Source organism: Pleurodeles waltl, chromosome 5 (genome assembly GCF_031143425.1).
Source record: "Pleurodeles waltl isolate 20211129_DDA chromosome 5, aPleWal1.hap1.20221129, whole genome shotgun sequence".
Classification (NCBI taxonomy): Eukaryota; Metazoa; Chordata; class Amphibia; order Caudata; family Salamandridae; genus Pleurodeles; species Pleurodeles waltl.
Genome location: NC_090444.1, coordinates 1,372,114,463 through 1,372,133,422, shown reverse-complemented (window position 1 = coordinate 1,372,133,422; position 18,960 = coordinate 1,372,114,463). Strand labels below are relative to the sequence as shown.

Genomic DNA, 18,960 nt, shown 5'->3' with positions numbered 1-18,960 from the left:
AACCACCACATTCTGTTAAGCTCTTTCCCTAGCAATCAAACAACCTTAGGGTTCTAAGTCTAGTGGGACATGTCATCTCTTTCTTTTGCTTATGCATATAGTCTAAGACAGGCTTCCATGTGTCAATAAATGAATTTCTCACGTTGATACTATGTGTTGATAGCCTTTCAATGGTCACAGTCTACCAGATTCTCAAACACCATGTGTGCCAAGCTGGACGTGTCTGTTGTTTCCAACACCTGGCCAGTGTGAGTCTAGCTATGAGCAAAAGCTGGTATATCAATTTCCAGTTCCCCCATGTGACTTTCTCCCAGTTCAAGGGGTGCTTACTCAAAAATTTAACAGTTGAGTCTGCCAGTCTGGGAAAACCTATCATTGTGAAAGTAGAGGCAAGAGCTTCCTGCAAGTATGCATCAATACATGGGCCCCCTCCAGTACTCATTGGTCACCACCAGGAACATCCTGTGGCGTGTGTCTGAAGTCAGATATCACTTTATTAAAACTTGAGCATTGATTTCCTTTGTTGGTCTGAAGATACATATCTCCACAGCAGTTTGTAACTCTCTTTCTGACATAGTCATATTTTTCCATGATTTCCCACTTCTGGAAGAAGCTGAGCAGAAATATAGTACTTGGTACCGTGGAATGATGAGAGAAGTTTCTTCTCAATTGTCAATGGTCTTGCTGCAGCCTCCCTAGCTGAAGCACCCAATGTCTAATTTGTTTCTGGCATCCCATATTGTTTTTACAGTTTTTAAAAGACCTAATCTACCAATCACTGAGCATGTCCACAGTCATCTGGCATTCACCCTCCCTTCACTTTGTGAAACTTTAGTATCCAGGACCAGAAATAAACTTGGGATTGCAATGGTAGCTGTTAGTGGGGAAGGGAATGGTGCAATGCCTTGGGTAAAATCAATTGTATTCCTGATATTAGATATACTTTATTGTATATGGCTCCCATTTAAGTTTGGCAGCCTAGAGTTCTGTGGTAACAATGTGACGTCCAAACGTGTTCTGGCCATCACTACCCTGTCCATCTAGTGTATTTCCATTTCTCTCCTTGACCATTCTCCAAATATGTGTAGTTCTAACAATTGTTTAAAGCCACTCATTGACTATCCCTTTCTTACATCCTAACCTGATACACATCAACTGCAAATGAAGATTTGGTAATCAGCAACTCATAATATTGCCCACACTGTCCTGTGCCACTTTCTCATTCAAGTCCTCCTCTCACCTGTGACCCTTCCACTAGAACTTCCACTGGCAATTCGGGCTAGCCCATCACTTACAGAGTTCAAAACAAAACCTAAAAACACTTATTTGTACTTTAAGGCAAAGCATAGTTACATTTGAGGCAGTGTCAACCAATTAACAGTGAAATGTGGAAACAAGCCAAACCTGCCCAGGAAAACTGGGTTTTGCCCCTCCGCGCTGGTCTGCTTTAAGCTTAGACATCTGTTTGTATATATGCTCTATTAAACTTTTCACACAATGGATTGGGAGAAATACTTCAATAAATAGCATTCACAGTTTTCCATCTTTTCATCTACCTAGTCACGTTCTTTAGTGCAGTGATTTACCATTCACTTTTGGTCCTTGCCTTGTCGCCTTATGACACTGACAGTCCTGCCGTTCCTGGTGATTAGTTCTTCAACCCTCAGAAAGAACAAATATATGTAGCTGAGTGAAAAAGTTATTTCCTTAGTTGGTCTACAATTTGTTTTAACTATATCTTCCTTCCTTGCCTCCACCACCTGTTAGTGTTTTCTCCTTGTGCCAGGACCCAGTTACCTTGTGCATGTTTCCCCGGTGTCCCCACTTACCTTATCCCTCGCTTTGCTTTCACCAAATGTAAGTACAGATGATTTCAAAACATGCTGCTTCCAATACATCTACAAGCAGCTAGCTACTTACAGGGAGCTGCAACCTGTCTCCTGGGACTCATTGAGAGGGAACTTTCTCCCATGTCAGGCACCACTGTTTCTGCTTCGAACAGCCGAGCTGGTTTTCTCTAAATCTTTCTAGACCCCTCTTGGCCTGCTTCACCTCGCTGCCTTCGGCTCCATCCTCCTATGTCTAATCTGACAAGCTGGGCTACTCCATTTCCTTCGGCTCTAGAGCCTGTCCTCTGTCAGTGGCGTCCTCCTTCCTTCCAAAGCTCACTCCTTCTTCTGAACCCTCTTTTTTGGACTCTCATTATACTACCACTGGGATTGCACTCCTGTACTGAAAGTTCCTCTCCTTTGACTACCTCTTCAAATGCCTTCCATAGGCACAGGCAATGAGATGCTCTTATTTGGCTGATGAGCACATGCGATATGGAAAAAAATGCAGCCACTAACAGTGCAACACAGGCAATGGCTAAAGTGGGAGTAGACTGACTGACGTTTGTCATAATCATGGGGCAAAATATGAAAAACAGCTGAATATACCAATGGATGAAAACAGATGACCCAAAGCCATTGATGTATATATTGTTGTAAGGTAAGGAAATGAAAGAACAACAACTCAGTTTGGCAAATAATATGAGCATAACGGCCAGGAGTACAGCACAGCTCTGTGACTGATACCGCACTCAACTTTGTCATCACAAATAGCTTCTTTTATATCCTCATGATGCCTTGAATGCGTCTTATCACTTGTCATGCATTTTGATTTAAGTGCTTGCTTGGTACATTGTTATCTCTACTTACTTTAGCACAAAGCCACATTTCTCCTTGGGAAAGCATCTAATTACGCATTTACAGAACAGCGAAGGTTACACATCTGTCATGGACACATTTGCTAATAACCAGAGTTCCTTTTGATCTCACATTCTGAAGCCTATCATTATGTCCTTCCCATGCCACTGGATTCAAGCTAGCCTGGCTGATGAGGGGTGAAACCCCGAAACCGGTCCCAGGATGCTTGTTTCCGGTCCAGTGAGGACCTGGCTTGGCAGTTCGGTCTGGACTGTTCCCATGAGGAACAGGGTCAAGACTGATTTGCATATGGCTGGGTCCAAACTGGGGTGGCATGGTGAGCAAAAGAACGATGGATTAAACCCAGATCTATGACTGGGGGTGAGTGTTTGACAATGTTCAGCATTCCGTCCATCACTTGTTGTTTTTGCTTTGTCACCCTAAGTGGGAAGGGTATGCCCAGACGTGGGTCCCGTGCTTCCCATGCCACTGGATTCAAGCTAGCCTGGCTGATGAGGGGTGAAACCCCGAAACCGGTCCCAGGATGCTTGTTTCCGGTCCAGTGAGGACCTGGCTTGGCAGTTCGGTCTGGACTGTTCCCATGAGGAACAGGGTCAAGACTGATTTGCATATGGCTGGGTCCAAACTGGGGTGGCATGGTGAGCAAAAGAACGATGGATTAAACCCAGATCTATGACTGGGGGTGAGTGTTTGACAATGTTCAGCATTCCGTCCATCACTTGTTGTTTTTGCTTTGTCACCCTAAGTGGGAAGGGTATGCCCAGACGTGGGTCCCGTGCTTCCCATGCCACTGGATTCAGGCTAGCCTGGCTGATGAGGGGTGAAACCCCGAAACCGGTCCCAGGATGCTTGTTTCCGGTCCAGTGAGGACCTGGCTTGGCAGTTCGGTCTGGACTGTTCCCATGAGGAACAGGGTCAAGACTGATTTGCATATGGCTGGGTCCAAACTGGGGTGGCATGGTGAGCAAAAGAACGATGGATTAAACCCAGATCTATGACTGGGGGTGAGTGTTTGACAATGTTCAGAATTCCGTCCATCACTTGTTGTTTTTGCTTTGTCACCCTAAGTGGGAAGGGTATGCCCAGACGTGGGTCCCGTGCTTCCCATGCCACTGGATTCAAGCTAGCCTGGCTGATGAGGGGTGAAACCCCGAAACCGGTCCCAGGATGCTTGTTTCCGGTCCAGTGAGGACCTGGCTTGGCAGTTCGGTCTGGACTGTTCCCATGAGGAACAGGGTCAAGACTGATTTGCAAATGGCTGGGTCCAAACTGGGGTGGCATGGTGAGCAAAAGAACGATGGATTAAACCCAGATCTATGACTGGGGGTGAGTGTTTGACAATGTTCAGCATTCCGTCCATCACTTGTTGTTTTTGCTTTGTCACCCTAAGTGGGAAGGGTATGCCCAGACGTGGGTCCCGTGCTTCCCATGCCACTGGATTCAAGTTAGCCTGGCTGATGAGGGGTGAAACCCCGAAACCGGTCCCAGGATGCTTGTTTCCGGTCCAGTGAGGACCTGGCTTGGCAGTTCGGTCTGGACTGTTCCCATGAGGAACAGGGTCAAGACTGATTTGCATATGGCTGGGTCCAAACTGGGGTGGCATGGTGAGCAAAAGAACGATGGATTAAACCCAGATCTATGACTGGGGGTGAGTGTTTGACAATGTTCAGCATTCCGTCCATCACTTGTTGTTTTTGCTTTGTCACCCTAAGTGGGAAGGGTATGCCCAGACGTGGGTCCCGTGCTTCCCATGCCACTGGATTCAAGCTAGCCTGGCTGATGAGGGGTGAAACCCCGAAACCGGTCCCAGGATGCTTGTTTCCGGTCCAGTGAGGACCTGGCTTGGCAGTTCGGTCTGGACTGTTCCCATGAGGAACAGGGTCAAGACTGATTTGCATATGGCTGGGTCCAAACTGGGGTGGCATGGTGAGCAAAAGAACGATGGACTAAACCCAGATCTATGACTGGGGGTGAGTGTTTGACAATGTTCAGCATTCCTTCCATCACTTGTTGTTTTTGCTTTGTCACCCTAAGTGGGAAGGGTATGCCCAGACGTGGGTCCCGTGCTTCCCATGCCACTGGATTCAAGCTAGCCTGGCTGATGAGGGGTGAAACCCCGAAACCGGTCCCAGGATGCTTGTTTCCGGTCCAGTGAGGACCTGGCTTGGCAGTTCGGTCTGGACTGTTCCCATGAGGAACAGGGTCAAGACTGATTTGCATATGGCTGGGTCCAAACTGGGGTGGCATGGTGAGCAAAAGAACGATGGATTAAACCCAGATCTATGACTGGGGGTGAGTGTTTGACAATGTTCAGCATTCCGTCCATCACTTGTTGTTTTTGCTTTGTCACCCTAAGTGGGAAGGGTATGCCCAGACGTGGGTCCCGTGCTTCCCATGCCACTGGATTCAAGCTAGCCAGGCTGATGAGGGGTGAAACCCCGAAACCGGTCCCAGGATGCTTGTTTCCGGTCCAGTGAGGACCTGGCTTGGCAGTTCGGTCTGGACCGTTCCCATGAGGAACAGGGTCAAGACTGATTTGCATATGGCTGGGTCCAAACTGGGGTGGCATGGTGAGCAAAAGAACGATGGATTAAACCCAGATCTATGACTGGGGGTGAGTGTTTGACAATGTTCAGCATTCCGTCCATCACTTGTTGTTTTTGCTTTGTCACCCTAAGTGGGAAGGGTATGCCCAGACGTGGGTCCCGTGCTTCCCATGCCACTGGATTCAAGCTAGCCTGGCTGATGAGGGGTGAAACCCCGAAACCGGTCCCAGGATGCTTGTTTCCGGTCCAGTGAGGACCTGGCTTGGCAGTTCGGTCTGGACCGTTCCCATGGGGAACAGGGTCAAGACTGATTTGCATATGGCTGGGTCCAAACTGGGGTGGCATGGTGAGCAAAACAACGATGGATTAAACCCAGATCTATGACTGGGGGTGAGTGTTTGACAATGTTCAGCATTCCGTCCATCACTTGTTGTTTTTGCTTCCTCAGCTAACTCCACGCTTGGAAACATTTCTGTCTGTCCTCCCTTGCAAAGCTGCTGGCCTTCAAGCTTCAAAGCTTATTGTGTTCCCTTTCCAAAACCACCATGGTGTACACTTTCCCTTGTGAACGTGGATCGGAATGTGCGCCCTCCATGTGCGTGTGTTATCTAGTTATGGCTCAAGATTTCTATGGCCTTCTACTTCCAGCTGTAAATGTTTCTGCTTGTCCCTGTCCTTGCACCCCTATATCCTCTTTATCCTTGGGCTCTCTAGTTGGACACCATGAACATTCTAGGCCTGTATTCTTTTCTGATCATATACGATTCTGCACATTTTCCTCCTAATTCATGCATTAGCAAAAGTGGGCATTCTCCTTTTTTCCATATTTTCAGTAACAATATAAATAAATGTAATTTTTGTTTATAAATGTGTTTGATTACACGAGGCTGGCAACGACACTGCTAAAGATACCTATAGACCAGTTATAAACATAAGAGTTCTGTGAATGTCTACTACCGCCCCTCCATAATTGCTCACAATGCAAATTCACAAAAGGATACCTCTTAGAGACAGATTTCTGAAAGTGAATACATATCAACTCTATTCCATTGTTCGTATCCGTCGAATGTTTTGCATATACAAGTCATAGATGCACTGCATTTAAAAGAGGGAGGAAAAGATGCCCTTTTCACGCGCTTCCTCCAAAAAGAAGGCCCTTTCATGCCCCTCCTCCATACGAATCACAATGGCTTGCAAAGTGCACATTTCGAGCCAGTAGTCATTTTCGATTCACAGTACACGCTTGGTGCGAGGCACTTTTTGTAATTGAAAAGCCTGCGAAATGAACTATTTGTTTCCATAAAAGACTTTGTCCATCAGGTGATTAGAGTAGTGCTCAAGTCTATAACTATAATAACGTTCAAATTGTTGAGTATCCTTATCTTTTATTCTAAAGAAAAAAGAAAATGTTACTTTTTTTGCACCTATGTTACAAGTGATGAATCTGCAGACTGAGCATAGATGCTGGTTTTATGAGTTGAAGGAACGTCCGAAGATGGAGATCAGCTTATGGAAGTAAAATAGTAACTATTAGAAATTGTTTTAGGTTAGAAAATCCACAATTTATTATATGTGATTTGGTGAAAGATGCATTTATCTGATTTCAAACCCTTCGAAATAATAAATGCAATAATTTGCAGATCTTTCACTCACTGCCTTCTAATTTTGGATTTTTTGCTGCACTTCAAGCATCGGAAACAAATTTAAATTAAGCATTTGTCCCGGGTTTTCTTTCTGTGAAGTCAGTATGTTGTTATGTTATCGGAGTGTGTTGTAAGCTCTAATGTTTGTACGTACGTAGCATTCTTCAGACTTGAGATAGAGAACCTTACGCAAACAAACCAAACCAAAATGTAAACAGAAAAATGGTGACAATTACAGAGTTTAGCAATATAGCTTTTGCTTTTCATATTGCCCAAGTATACAGCAAGGTTAAGCTGAAAACTGTTTTCTTCATGGAAATGTACATTTTAGGAAAAGTCCCCTGAGGAACATTTTGAATATTTTGACATCTAAATTTGCGCTCACCACCGAGTCTTCATTAAAATGCCCAATAATTTTGAATGGGCTGATAGCGGGAGTTACCATTCCTTCGGAATGATAAAGTTAGCAGAAGTACCGCAGCTCTGTTTTTTTTATACGGGCATACGTACAGCCTGCTACAAGCACCCAAAGGTTTTTGGTAAAATACTGGCGAAGAACATCGGCATGGTAAATTCCATTTGCGCATGTTATTCTGCAGAAACTAGTAACTCACATTATTGCACCCCCACCCTTTCCAAAATTCCCGGATCCCCAATAACAGTAACTTGTGGGTGGGTAGAGGGGGTAGTCGGGGCTACTCTTACTGGGGTCTAGGTTGGCTACTGACTGTGCTTAAAACTATACAATTTTTAGTGCCAAAACGTTACAGTTTTCTTATTCAGAATTGAAAAAAACACGAAGAAAACAATAACCTTTGTTTTCCTCTCTCGAACGTTCAGGGTTTTCTCTCCTAAAACAAGTTTCTGTTCCAGCACTTTCCGCTCAGCTTGGTGCTTCACAACAGAACGCGCATGCACTTTCGGCGACGAACTGTACCCTCTGTAGAAATGAGATGTTTTTACTCTTCTCACAGTGGCGGGTCCTTGCTCCTTGCAACCCTGAAGATATTCTTTTAATTTTCGCACTTCGTTGTTGTGCCGAGAAATTAGATCAGAGATTTTATGTTTGGTGTCTTCAAATTTATTCAGCGCTTTCTCTTGTCTAATTTGTAATTTTTGCAGCAACTGATTTTCTTTTTGCAGTTCCTCTAGTTTAGCCTGCAAGTCGTGGAGTTTATTTCTGAGGGCACTCGTGTTTAGAAGTTTAGTGGACAAACTCATCGTTTTCGTACTGACGTTTGAAGGCTTCGGAGCCAAACTCAAAATTGTTTTTCTTTTATTTGCTGGAAATTGTGCAGTCAATGTCCCATGCGCTAGAAAACAAAAATACATTTCATTATAAATGTGTAACAATTTATACTACACACAAAATATTAGATTCTTTAATACTGTGAGTAGCCCCCCCCCCCCCGCACATATATCTTCCAGCTGCTCTTTTCAAAAGGAACACATAAATATGTTTGGCAAACTCAGAAGTTTTCAACTGGAATAATTCAAAAAAGGAGATAATGGAAAATCCATAATGACGCTATCAAAGACCTAATAAATATATAAAATATTATTCTTGCAAGAATACTTCATATAAAGCAAATATACCGAGCACAAAAATAAAGTAATTAGAATTTCTGCCCACTTCGACTGGGGAGTGTGTTTGCGGCAGTATTTTTTTTTTAATAGATTGGCTTGGGGTGAGGCTCGCAGCCGAAGGATTGCGCTGAATGGTCCAGCACCTTTCTTTTGTTATGTGCCTTGCATCCTCCTCCAATGTAGAGTTAGGGGTTCTTGGTAGTCCTGGTTGGGAAACAATTCGATCCCAGGCACCATTTCTTCTCTTCCAGAGGGGATGTTTATCTTTATTCATTTAAGTAACATGAATTAATATAACCTCAATGACTTTAAAAGAGTGACAAGGACAGCAATTTACAGCTATTCATAAACAGTGCACTGCTCAAATGCGGGGATAATTTAAGAGTAGGCCCTGGCAACATTTACATTACGCTGGGGCAATTTTAGGACTTTTGTATTATGCTGGTTACGCAAAATACCGACATTAAGCCATTACACTAGATTGCATAGTCACACGCTATTCGTTGTACAGTTTTACAGCTAGTGCTTCGGAGCAACATGAAAGGCCAGAATGCTTGCAGCTGTTGTAATTGTAGTGTAATTGTGTTTATATAGCTCTTACTTCGACTGATGAGGAGTCAAAGTGCTTTTTGGCAAGTCGCATGCTACTTCGGATCCCAAAATATTAGTTGATTTGAGCGATGGACATGCACGTCTGTTAGTTGGATTGAATAAGATAATGAAGGGATAGAAGAGGGAAGTGTAGAAAGTGTTATTTGGGAGATCACAGTAATAAGATGGAGTTTGGGATAAATAAAAGGAGAGAGGAGGAGGGATACATAAGGGAAGAATTTAGAAAGGGTTGTTTGGTAGATCACAGTAGTAAAAATGAGGTTGTGATGCATCAGTGAGTGGAGGTTGAGGAGGTATAGGGTATATTGACAGAGGATTAGGGTGAGACAGAGTAGTGCAATGTAGAGTTTTTCCTCTTCCACAGTAGGAGTAAACTAATAAATACAAAGATACATAAGTGTAAAGAGAAGGTACACATGTATAAGGAAGATAACATAGCGAGCTTTGAAGCTGTTTTTTATAAACTCGGACGTTCAAGTGTTGCTGTGGTTCGGGCTAATTTATTATGGTATTCTTATAACTTTGTAAAATATTTTCCTCAATATTTAAATAATGATGCACTTGTAGATAAAATAATTATTATAATACAAATTGTGATAGAGAAATAAAACAATGCAGTGACCTATACACATATTAAGCATAGAATATTATATATATATATATATATATATATATATATATATATATATATATATATATTTACCATACGTAATATATACATTTGCTAAGAAGACCTAAAGAATATCTATATAGTTTAATAACCTTAATTAGTATACATATTTGTGCAAAGAAATACACATATCTAGATACATAAATAAAATAAAATTATTAATGTTTATATACACAGGGATATACTGTACATTAGTCTTTGAGTGTGGTGGTTGTAGGAAAATGTCCCTTGTTGCAGTTACCCCCCCCACACACTTTTTGCCTGATATTGATGCTGACTTTACTGAGAGTGTGCTGGGACCCTGCTAAACAGGCCCTAGCACCAGTGTTCTTTCACAAAAAATGTACCATTGTTTCCACATTTGGCACACCCCTGGCCCACAGATAGGTCTCTTGTAAAAAGTACCAGTGGTACCAAGGGCCCTGTGACCAGAGAAGGTCCCTAAGGGTTGCAGCATGTGTTGTGCCACCCTAAGGGACCCCTCACCTAACACATTCACAATGCCATTGTAGATTGTGTGTGTTGGTGGGGAGAAAAAGGTAAAGTCGACATGGTATCTCCCTCAGGGCACCATGCACACAAAACACTGCCTGTGGCATAGGTAAGTCACCCCTCTAGCAGCCCTTAAAGCCCTAAGGCAGGGTGCACTATACCACACGGGAGGGCATAGCTGCATGAGCAATATGTCCCTACAGTGGCTAAGTCCATTCTTAGACATTGTAAGTACAGCGTGGCCATATTAAGTATATGGTCTGGGAGTATGTCAAAACAAACTCCACAGTTCCATAAAGGCTACACTGAATACTGGAAAGTTTGGTATCAAACTCAGAATAATAAACCCACACTGATGCCAGTGTTGCATTTATTAACAAATGCACACAGAGGGCATCTTAGAGATGCCCCCTGTATTTTACCCAATCCGTCAGTGCAGGACTGACTGGTTTGTGCCAGCCTGCCACTGGGAGATGAGTTTCTGACCCCATTGGATGAGAGCCTTTGTGGTCTCTGGGACAAGGAACAAAGCCTGAACTGGGTGGAGGTGCTTCACACCTCCCCCCTGCATGAACTCTAACACCTAGCGGTGAGCCTCAAAGGCCCAGGCTTTGTGTTACAATGCTTCAGGGCACTCCAGCTAGTGGAGATGCCCAGCCCCCGGACAAAGCCTGACTTTTGGCAGCAAATCCAGAGGAATAATTAGGAAAAACAAAGAGGAGTCACCACCTCAGCCAGGACCACCCCTAAGGTGTCCAGAGCTGAAGTGACCCCCTCCTGGCAGAATCCTCCATCTTGGTTAGGAGGATCAGGGCTAATAGGGATAGGAATGTGCTCCCCTCCCCAAAGGGAGTGAGCGCAAGCAGGGTGTAGCCACCCTCAGGGACAGTAGCCATTGGCTACTGCCCTCTGACCCCTAAAACACCCCTAAATCTTGTATTTAGGGGCTCCCTGAACCAAGCTGGTCAGATTCCTGACAACCTCACAAGAAGAAGGACTGCTTAGTGGAAACCCCTGCAGAGAAGGTAAGGAGACAACAACTGACTTGGCCCCAGCCCTACCTGCCTGTCTCCTGCTTCAAAGAACCTGCAGAAGAAAAGAGACACGCCCTCAGGTTCAGCGACCTCTGAAAAACCTCCAGAGGACTGCCTGCATCACAGAGGATCATGAGCTCCCGTGGACACCAGCCCTGTCCAAAGAAGAACAGAAGACAAAACCTCTTCTGAAGGACTCCCACCTCACTCCAGAAGCGTGAGTTCTAACCACTCTGCACCTGACGCCCACGGCCGAGTCCAGGTGGCCCAACCGACCAGAGGTCCCCCAGGTGACGGTGACCAAGTGCCCACCCTGGGTTGACCTCTTCACCCCTCCACGATGACGCCTGCAGAGGGAATCCCGAGGACCCCCTGACCGCGACTGACCTGGACTAAGATAACCAACGCCAAAGGACCCAAGGCACCCGCAGCCCCAAGAACTTGGAGAAATCGACACCCAGTACAGCAATGAGCAACAGGCGGCCCTCTTCCCTGTCCGACCAGTGGTGTGCCCGAGACACCCCCCTGGACCTCGCCTGCAGCGCCTGAGTGACCCCGTGGTCCCCTCAGAGTTTCATTGGAAACCAGACGCCCGGCTGCCCCAGTGATGCTGAGGGTGTGGGATTGGTGCCTATGTGGGGCCCTTCCAGTCCTCCTTTAATCCCCCCTGGTCTGCCCTTCCGAGCCACAGGTACTTACCTACTGGCAGGCCGAATTCCGAGTACCTCCTGTCTCCATAGAAGCCAAGGTTAAAATTGCTCAAATTTGACCTCTGCATCCGGCCTACCCCGTGTTGCTGCTGGTAGATGTTTGGGGTTAACTTGAACCCCCAACGGTGGACCACCTATAACCCGGAGACTGGAACTGTAAATCGTGTACTTACCTCTAAAACTGTACTTTATTTTCTTCCCCCAGGAAATATTCTGAAAATGCAGTGTCCACTTTTAAAACAGATATTCTCTGTTTTCTTAAAAAACTGTTTACTTTACCAAAGTGAAACATTGATGTCTATGCTACGTACTTACCTGCAAGAGTATTTACTTCCGAACTGAGTCTTGTGGTTCTAGTAATAAAGTAACAAAAATATATTTTTCTATATAAAATCCTATTGGTCTGGAGTTAAGTCATTGAGTGTGTGTTTCTTCTAATGGTTGTGTGTATTCAACAAATACTTAATATCACCCTCTGGTAAGCCTAACTTCTCAACCACACTACCCAAATAGAGCATTAGTATTATCTATTATTGCCTCTGTCAAGCCTCTTGGGGAACCCCTGAACTCTGTGCACACTATATCTCATTTTGATATAGGATATACTAAGCGAGCTTCCTACAGTGGTGTTTTGCTTTCACTAATGACGAGCTGACAAAAATCTCTGGAATGCACTTCTTAGTTTAAAGAAGACATTTATTATTACTCATCCCAAAACTTAGAAAGTCCTGATAAACAAGAAAACATATATGTCACAGCACCATAAGGCAGTTTAACTTCACATGCATTTTCAAACATGGTCTGCGGTGCTTCCTTTAATTCTCTAAACAACAAAAACAATTACACTTTTAAATGGTGCACTTCCAATCCCCAATTCCACTCCCAGACTGATGCTACGCCAAACTGTTTTGCTTTCACTAATGACCGAGCTGACAAGAATCTCTGGAATGCACTTCTTAGTTTAAAGAATACATTTATTATTACTTCACCACAAGGTTCCTGAGAGAGGAGATTTGTAGGTTGGAGACACACGTTTAAAAATAGTCACAGCAATGAAAGGAAAATATATCAAAGTGATTCTCAACTGCAATGTACACAGCAAATATATGTGATTATATTATAGCATAATGGTCAAGCAAAGAATAAAAGTCAAAATTCATCACTGTAGTGCCGATAACTGCTCGTCATCTTTCTCATGCCAGCAAGTTGATGACCCCTGTTCAACTGCGAGAAAGAGATTTTCCACCCTCACAGGACAGGTCAGGCAGTTAACATCCACTCCTGACTGAAGTCTCGGAAAATTCCCCCTCACCGCTGCCCAGGGACACCTTTTATAGATTAAATAATTGAATATTCAAAACATGCTGGCTACTGTAGGTCAGAGCTGGAAGAAACAAGTGTCAAAAGTTGGCCAAGTTTTCAAGGCTGTCTCTCCCAAGGCCGAAAACCACAAAATATGCACTTCCTTATCATGCTATCGTGTTCGGTGAGAGAAAATACGAAAAACACAAGCTTAGTTTACCATGTGGAAAAACACAGCTCATCTGCAATGTCTCAATTGTAATGTCTAACGCCACGATACAGCCAATAGGCAGCTAAACTGAATACAAAATGTAATGTGCTACTGGTGAACATTGAACAACTAATATGCACAGTGGTGAAACACAAAGTCAGTGGTCAAACATAATTATTTTCACTACAAGTGGTTATGTAGGAAAGAGCCAACTCTTGAGTAGTTTTCTGAAAATAAGATAGTTATCCATGGATCTTATGTTTGGGGGTAATGAATCCCATCGTTTGGCTGCTTGAACAGAGAATATGCACCACCAATGTTTTTTCCTTGTATGATGGGATTTTGAGAGAAGGTGCCAGTGTGGAGCAGAGGTTCCTTTGTTGGATGTATTCAGTGATTTTATTCCTGATGAAAAGTGGTCATATTCCATGTATTGCTTTGTGGGTGATACAAAGCAGCTTGAAGGTTGATTTTCTGGCAACTCGTAACCAATGTAGGACCCTCAAGGCAGGGGAGATGTGGGATTGTGGCTTTACACATAGTAGTAGTCTGGTAGTCTGGCAGCAGAGGTCTGAATCACCTTAGTCTTTTAATAGTAGATAAAGATCTGTGGTAGAGGCCTTTGGCGGGAGGAGATGCGTCCTAGAGTTTTCATAGTAATGAAGCTTGATTTTGCCAGTTTGTCCTCTTGGCCATTTCTTGACAACATGGAGTCAATAATAATTCCAAGGTTGTTACTCCTTAGATTCTTTAGGAGGTGGTCCTAGATCATCCTGCCAGGGTGAGTTATATTTTTTCCAATTGCCACATGTGAGTATTTAGGTTTTGGAAGCATTCAGTTTGAGATGGATCCGTGTCATCCACTGATCAACGGCTCTGAGGCACCTTAAGATTGGTAAGTTTCCAATGTCTTTGGGGTTTTCCAGTTTAAGAAGTATTTGTGTGTTATCTCCATAGTTGTAGCATGTGAGCTGAAATTCATTGATCATTGCTGGTAATGATTTCCAGGGGTGTGGAATTCCTATAGCCCGATGCCCAGGAAATATTGTTTAGGGCCAAGGGCAACAAGTTTTCATGTTTATTTTGTCGCTGGGACAAGTAGGCTCAACCGCCTGCAGCACAACCCCTTTGGCTGCCAGTTTACAGTACCAAATAATGGATCAGGGAAGGGCGTTGTCTGCAGTTAAGGTAACATTTGTGTCAATATGTTAATGCGGTTCAAACTTGTATTTATGGTTCATTATTGTAAAGTCTTTAATATTAGGTTGAGCACTCTAAGAAAATGTTGCAAGCTCGGACTGCACTATTGAAGGTGGTTCCAGTATAAAAATGTGTACACACATTTGCAAAGTTTAGCAATAAGAGGCTACATATAATGCTCCCAGTATGCTCTCTGGTTTGATGCAAATATTTGCAGAAGCTTGAAAGAAAGATTGGCGATTTATTGCGTTCCGAATAAAATGTTCACACAAAAAATGCAAGGAGGGAAAAATGTTTTGCTAAACTACTCTGAAATATATGTACCATTTCTTTAAAGCATCATTCAGTAAAATATGTTGATGCACACTAGCATTTCCAAAACAATATTCATAATGGAAAAATCAGTGTAACGAATACCAACAAGATTATGGGGAAACATGAAGATAAAGAAGAACTGACAAAGCCAATAGGTCTGACATTGCTGGTCAGCTTTATTGGTTTTCTCAATGTGTGCCTTGTTTTGACGTTTTTCTTTTGTAAAACTTTTTTGTTGTGGGAGCTGTTGGACCCTCACCATCATAACAAACATTTTCAAAAAGCAAACATATTTTGGTCTCAAAACGCACACCTTGCCACTGTAGTTCAGGGCTGTGAACAAAACTACTGTCTCTGCCAATATGCTCCTGTGAAAGAGTAGAATGCTGTTACTCACAGTGAAGCCAACCGATAAACAGAGAAAGACATACAATTTTAATACAAATAACATGTCTTGGATAACCAATTAGGGGCCCAATTCTTAAACAACATCACAAAAGAGCACACATAGTATATGTCCTTGCATTAATGCCTATTTACGGCCTTCATGAATTCACAATCATTTACAGAATGAGGCCAGGAAATCGTACTCCTACAAAATGTTTGGAACCTGTATTTTAGCATAAGCAAATATGCACGTTTAGATTTGCTCATGCGAAAATCTGTTGAGTGTTCACAAGTTCACTTTCCCTCCAACCACTTTTTCCCAACCCTGGAGGACATTCTACACCTTTCTTTGTCAGGAGTAAACCTCCACCCTTTCATTGCATGGGAAAAGATTAACGAAGAACTGTTGAAAACCCCTACAACATGCAATTTAATAGGTTTGCACAGACTCAAAAGGGCATTCAATCCTAGAACTATTGCTTACCCCTATTGTAGGAGGTTGGCTCTGTATATACTATTTCAAAGTAAGAAATAGTGTACACAGAGTCCAAGGGTTCCCCTTAGATGTATAATAGTGGCAAAATTAGATAATTCTAATGCTCTATTTTGTAGTATTTTTGCAGTAGGCTTACCAGAGGGTAGGGTTAAGCATTTGTTGTACACACACAGGCAATAAATGATGAACACACACTCAAAGACTTACTCCAGGCCATTAGGTTTTTATATAGAAAAATATATTTTCTTACTTTATTTTAAGAACCACAGGTTCAAGATTTGAAGTAAACACATAAAATGCAAGGTACTTCATACACGTAAGTTAGGAACTTTGAATAAAAGCAATATTATATACAGTCTTTGTTAAAATGGCAATAAGCTATTTTAAAAGTGGACACAGTTCCTGGGGGAGGTAAGTAAAGGTTAGTGTAGGAAAGTACCATCTTGCCTGGCATGTTACCCCCATATTTCACTGTATATATATTGTTTTAGTGTATGTGTCACTGGGACCCTGCCAGCCAGGGCCCCAGTGCTCATAAGTGTGCCCTGTATGTGTTCCCTGTGTGATGACTAACTGTCTCACTGAGGCTCTGCTAGCCAGAACCTCAGTGGTTATGCTCTCTCTGCTTTCTAAATTGTCACTAACAGGCTAGTGACCAATTTCACCAATTCACATTGGAATACTGGAACACCCTTATAATTCCCTAGTATATGGTACTGAGGTACCCAGGGTATTGGGGTTCCAGGAGATCCCTATGGGCTGCAGCATTTCTTTTGCCACCCATAGGGAGATCTGACAATTCTTACACAGGCCTGCCAGTGCAGCCTGAGTGAAATAACGTCCACGTTATTTCACAGCCATTTACCACTGCACTTAAGTAACTTATAAGTCACCTATATGTCTAACCTTCACCTGGTGAAGGTTGGGTGCAAAGTTACTTAGTGTGTGGGCACCCTGGCACTAGTCAAGGTGTCCCCACATCGTTCAGGGTAAATTCCCCGGACTTTGTGAGTGCGGGGACACCATTTCACACGTGCAATATACATGGGTCACTACCTATGTATAGCGTCACAATGGTAACTCCGAACATGGCCATGTAACATGTCTAAGATTATGGAATTGTCACCTCAATGCCATTCTGGCATTGGGGAGACAATTCCATGATCCCCTGAGTCTCTAGCACAGACCCGGGTACTGCCAAACTGCCTTTCCTGGGGTTTCACTGTAGCTGCTGCCAACCCCTCAGACAGGTTTCTGCCCTCCTGGGGTCCAGCCAGGCCTGGCCCAGGAAGGCAGAACAAAGGACTTCCTCAGAGAGAGGGTGTTACACCCTCTCCCTTTGGAAAAAGGTGTCAGGGCTGGGGAGGAGTAGCCTCCCCCAGCCTCTGGAAATGCTTTGATGGGTACAGATGGTGCCCATCTCTGCATAAGCCAGTCTACACCGGTTCAGGGATCCCCCAGCCCTGCTCTGGCGTGAAACTGGACAGAGGAAAGGGGAGTGACCACTCCTCTGACCTGCACCTCCCAGGGGAGGTGCCCAGAGCTCCTCCAGCGTGCCTCAGACCTCTGCCATCTTGGATTCAGAGGTGTGCTGGCACACTGGACTGCTCTGAGTGGCCAGGGCCAGCAGGTGACGTCAGAGACTCCTTCTGATTGGCTCTTACCTGTGTTACTAGCCTATCCTCCTTCCTAGGTAGCCAAACCTCCTTTTCTGGCACTTTAGGGTCTCTGCTTTGGGGAATTCTTCAGATATCGAATGCAAGAGCTCATCAGAGTTCCTCTGCACTTCTCTCTTCACCTTCTGCCAAAGGATCGACCGCTGACTGCTCAGGACGCCTACAAAACCGCAACAAAGTAGCAAAGACGACTACTGCAACCTTGTATCGCTGATCCTGCCGCTTTCTCGCCTGTTTCCTGGTGGTGCATGCTCTGGGGGTAGCCTGCCTCCTTCTTGCACCAGGAGCCCTGAAGAAATCTCCTGTGGGTCGACGGAATCTTCCCCCTGCACCGCAGGCAACAAAAGACTGCATCACCGGTCCTCTGGGTCCCCTCTCAGCACGACGAGCGTGGTCCCTGGAACTCAGCAACTCTGTCCAAGTGACTCCCATAGTCCAGTGACTCTTCAGTCCAAGTTTGGTGGAGGTAAGTCCTTGCCTCCCCACGCTGGACTGCATTGCTGGGTATCGCGTGATTTGCAGCTGCTCCTGTGCACTCTTCCAGGATTTCCTTCGTGCACAACCAAGCCTGGGTCCCCGACACTCTAACCTGCAGTGCACAACCTTCTGAGTTGTCCTCCGGCGTCATGGGACTCCCTTTTCTGACTTCGGGTGGACTCCGGTTCACTCCTCTTCTAAGTGCCTGTTCCGGTACTTCTGCGGGTGCTGCCTGCTTCTGTGAGGGCTCCCTGACTTGCTGGGCGCCCCCTCTGTCTCCTCATCCAAGTGGCGACATCCTGGTCTCTCCTGGGCCACAGCAGCATCCAAAAACCCTAACCGCGACCCTTGCAGCTAGCAAGGCTTGTTTGCGGTCTTTCTGCGTGGGAATACCTCTGCAAGCTTCTTCACAACGTGGGACATCCATCCTCCAAAGGGGAAGTTCCTAGTCCTCTTCGTTCTTGCAGAAACCAAAGCTTCTTCCATCCGGTGGCAGCTTCTTTGCACCCTCAGCTGGCATTTCCTGGGCATCTGCCCTCTCTCGACATTGTCGAGACTCTTGGACTTGGTCCCCTTGTCTCACAGGTACTCAGGTCTGGAAATCCACTGTTGTTGCATTGCTGATGTTGGTCTTCCTTGCAGAATCCCCCTATCACGACTTCTGTGCTCTCTGGGGGTTATAGGTGCACTTTACACCTACTTTTCAGGGTTTTTTGGGTGGGCTATTTTTCTAACCCTCACTGTTTTCTTACAGTCCCAGCGACCCTCTACAAGCTCACATAGGTTTGGGGTCCATTCGTGGTTCGCATTCCACTTTTGGAGTATATGGTTTGTGTTGCCCCTATACCTATGTGCTCCTATTGCAATCTACTGTAACCTTACATTGCTTGCATT

At 44.5% G+C, this 18,960-nt stretch overlaps 1 protein-coding gene across 1 annotated transcript in view; it reads right to left on the bottom strand.

The window, feature by feature from the left end:
- Positions 1–6,269: 6,269 nt before the first annotated feature.
- The window catches only part of LOC138296487 (lebercilin-like), a 222,738-nt gene continuing 210,047 nt past the window's right edge, over positions 6,270–18,960 (bottom strand). Inside the window, exon 3 of the mRNA XM_069235636.1 lies at positions 6,270–8,210. Coding sequence (XP_069091737.1) covers positions 7,648–8,210 — 563 coding nt within the window. The 3' untranslated portion in view covers positions 6,270–7,647. The remainder of the gene's footprint in view (positions 8,211–18,960) is intronic.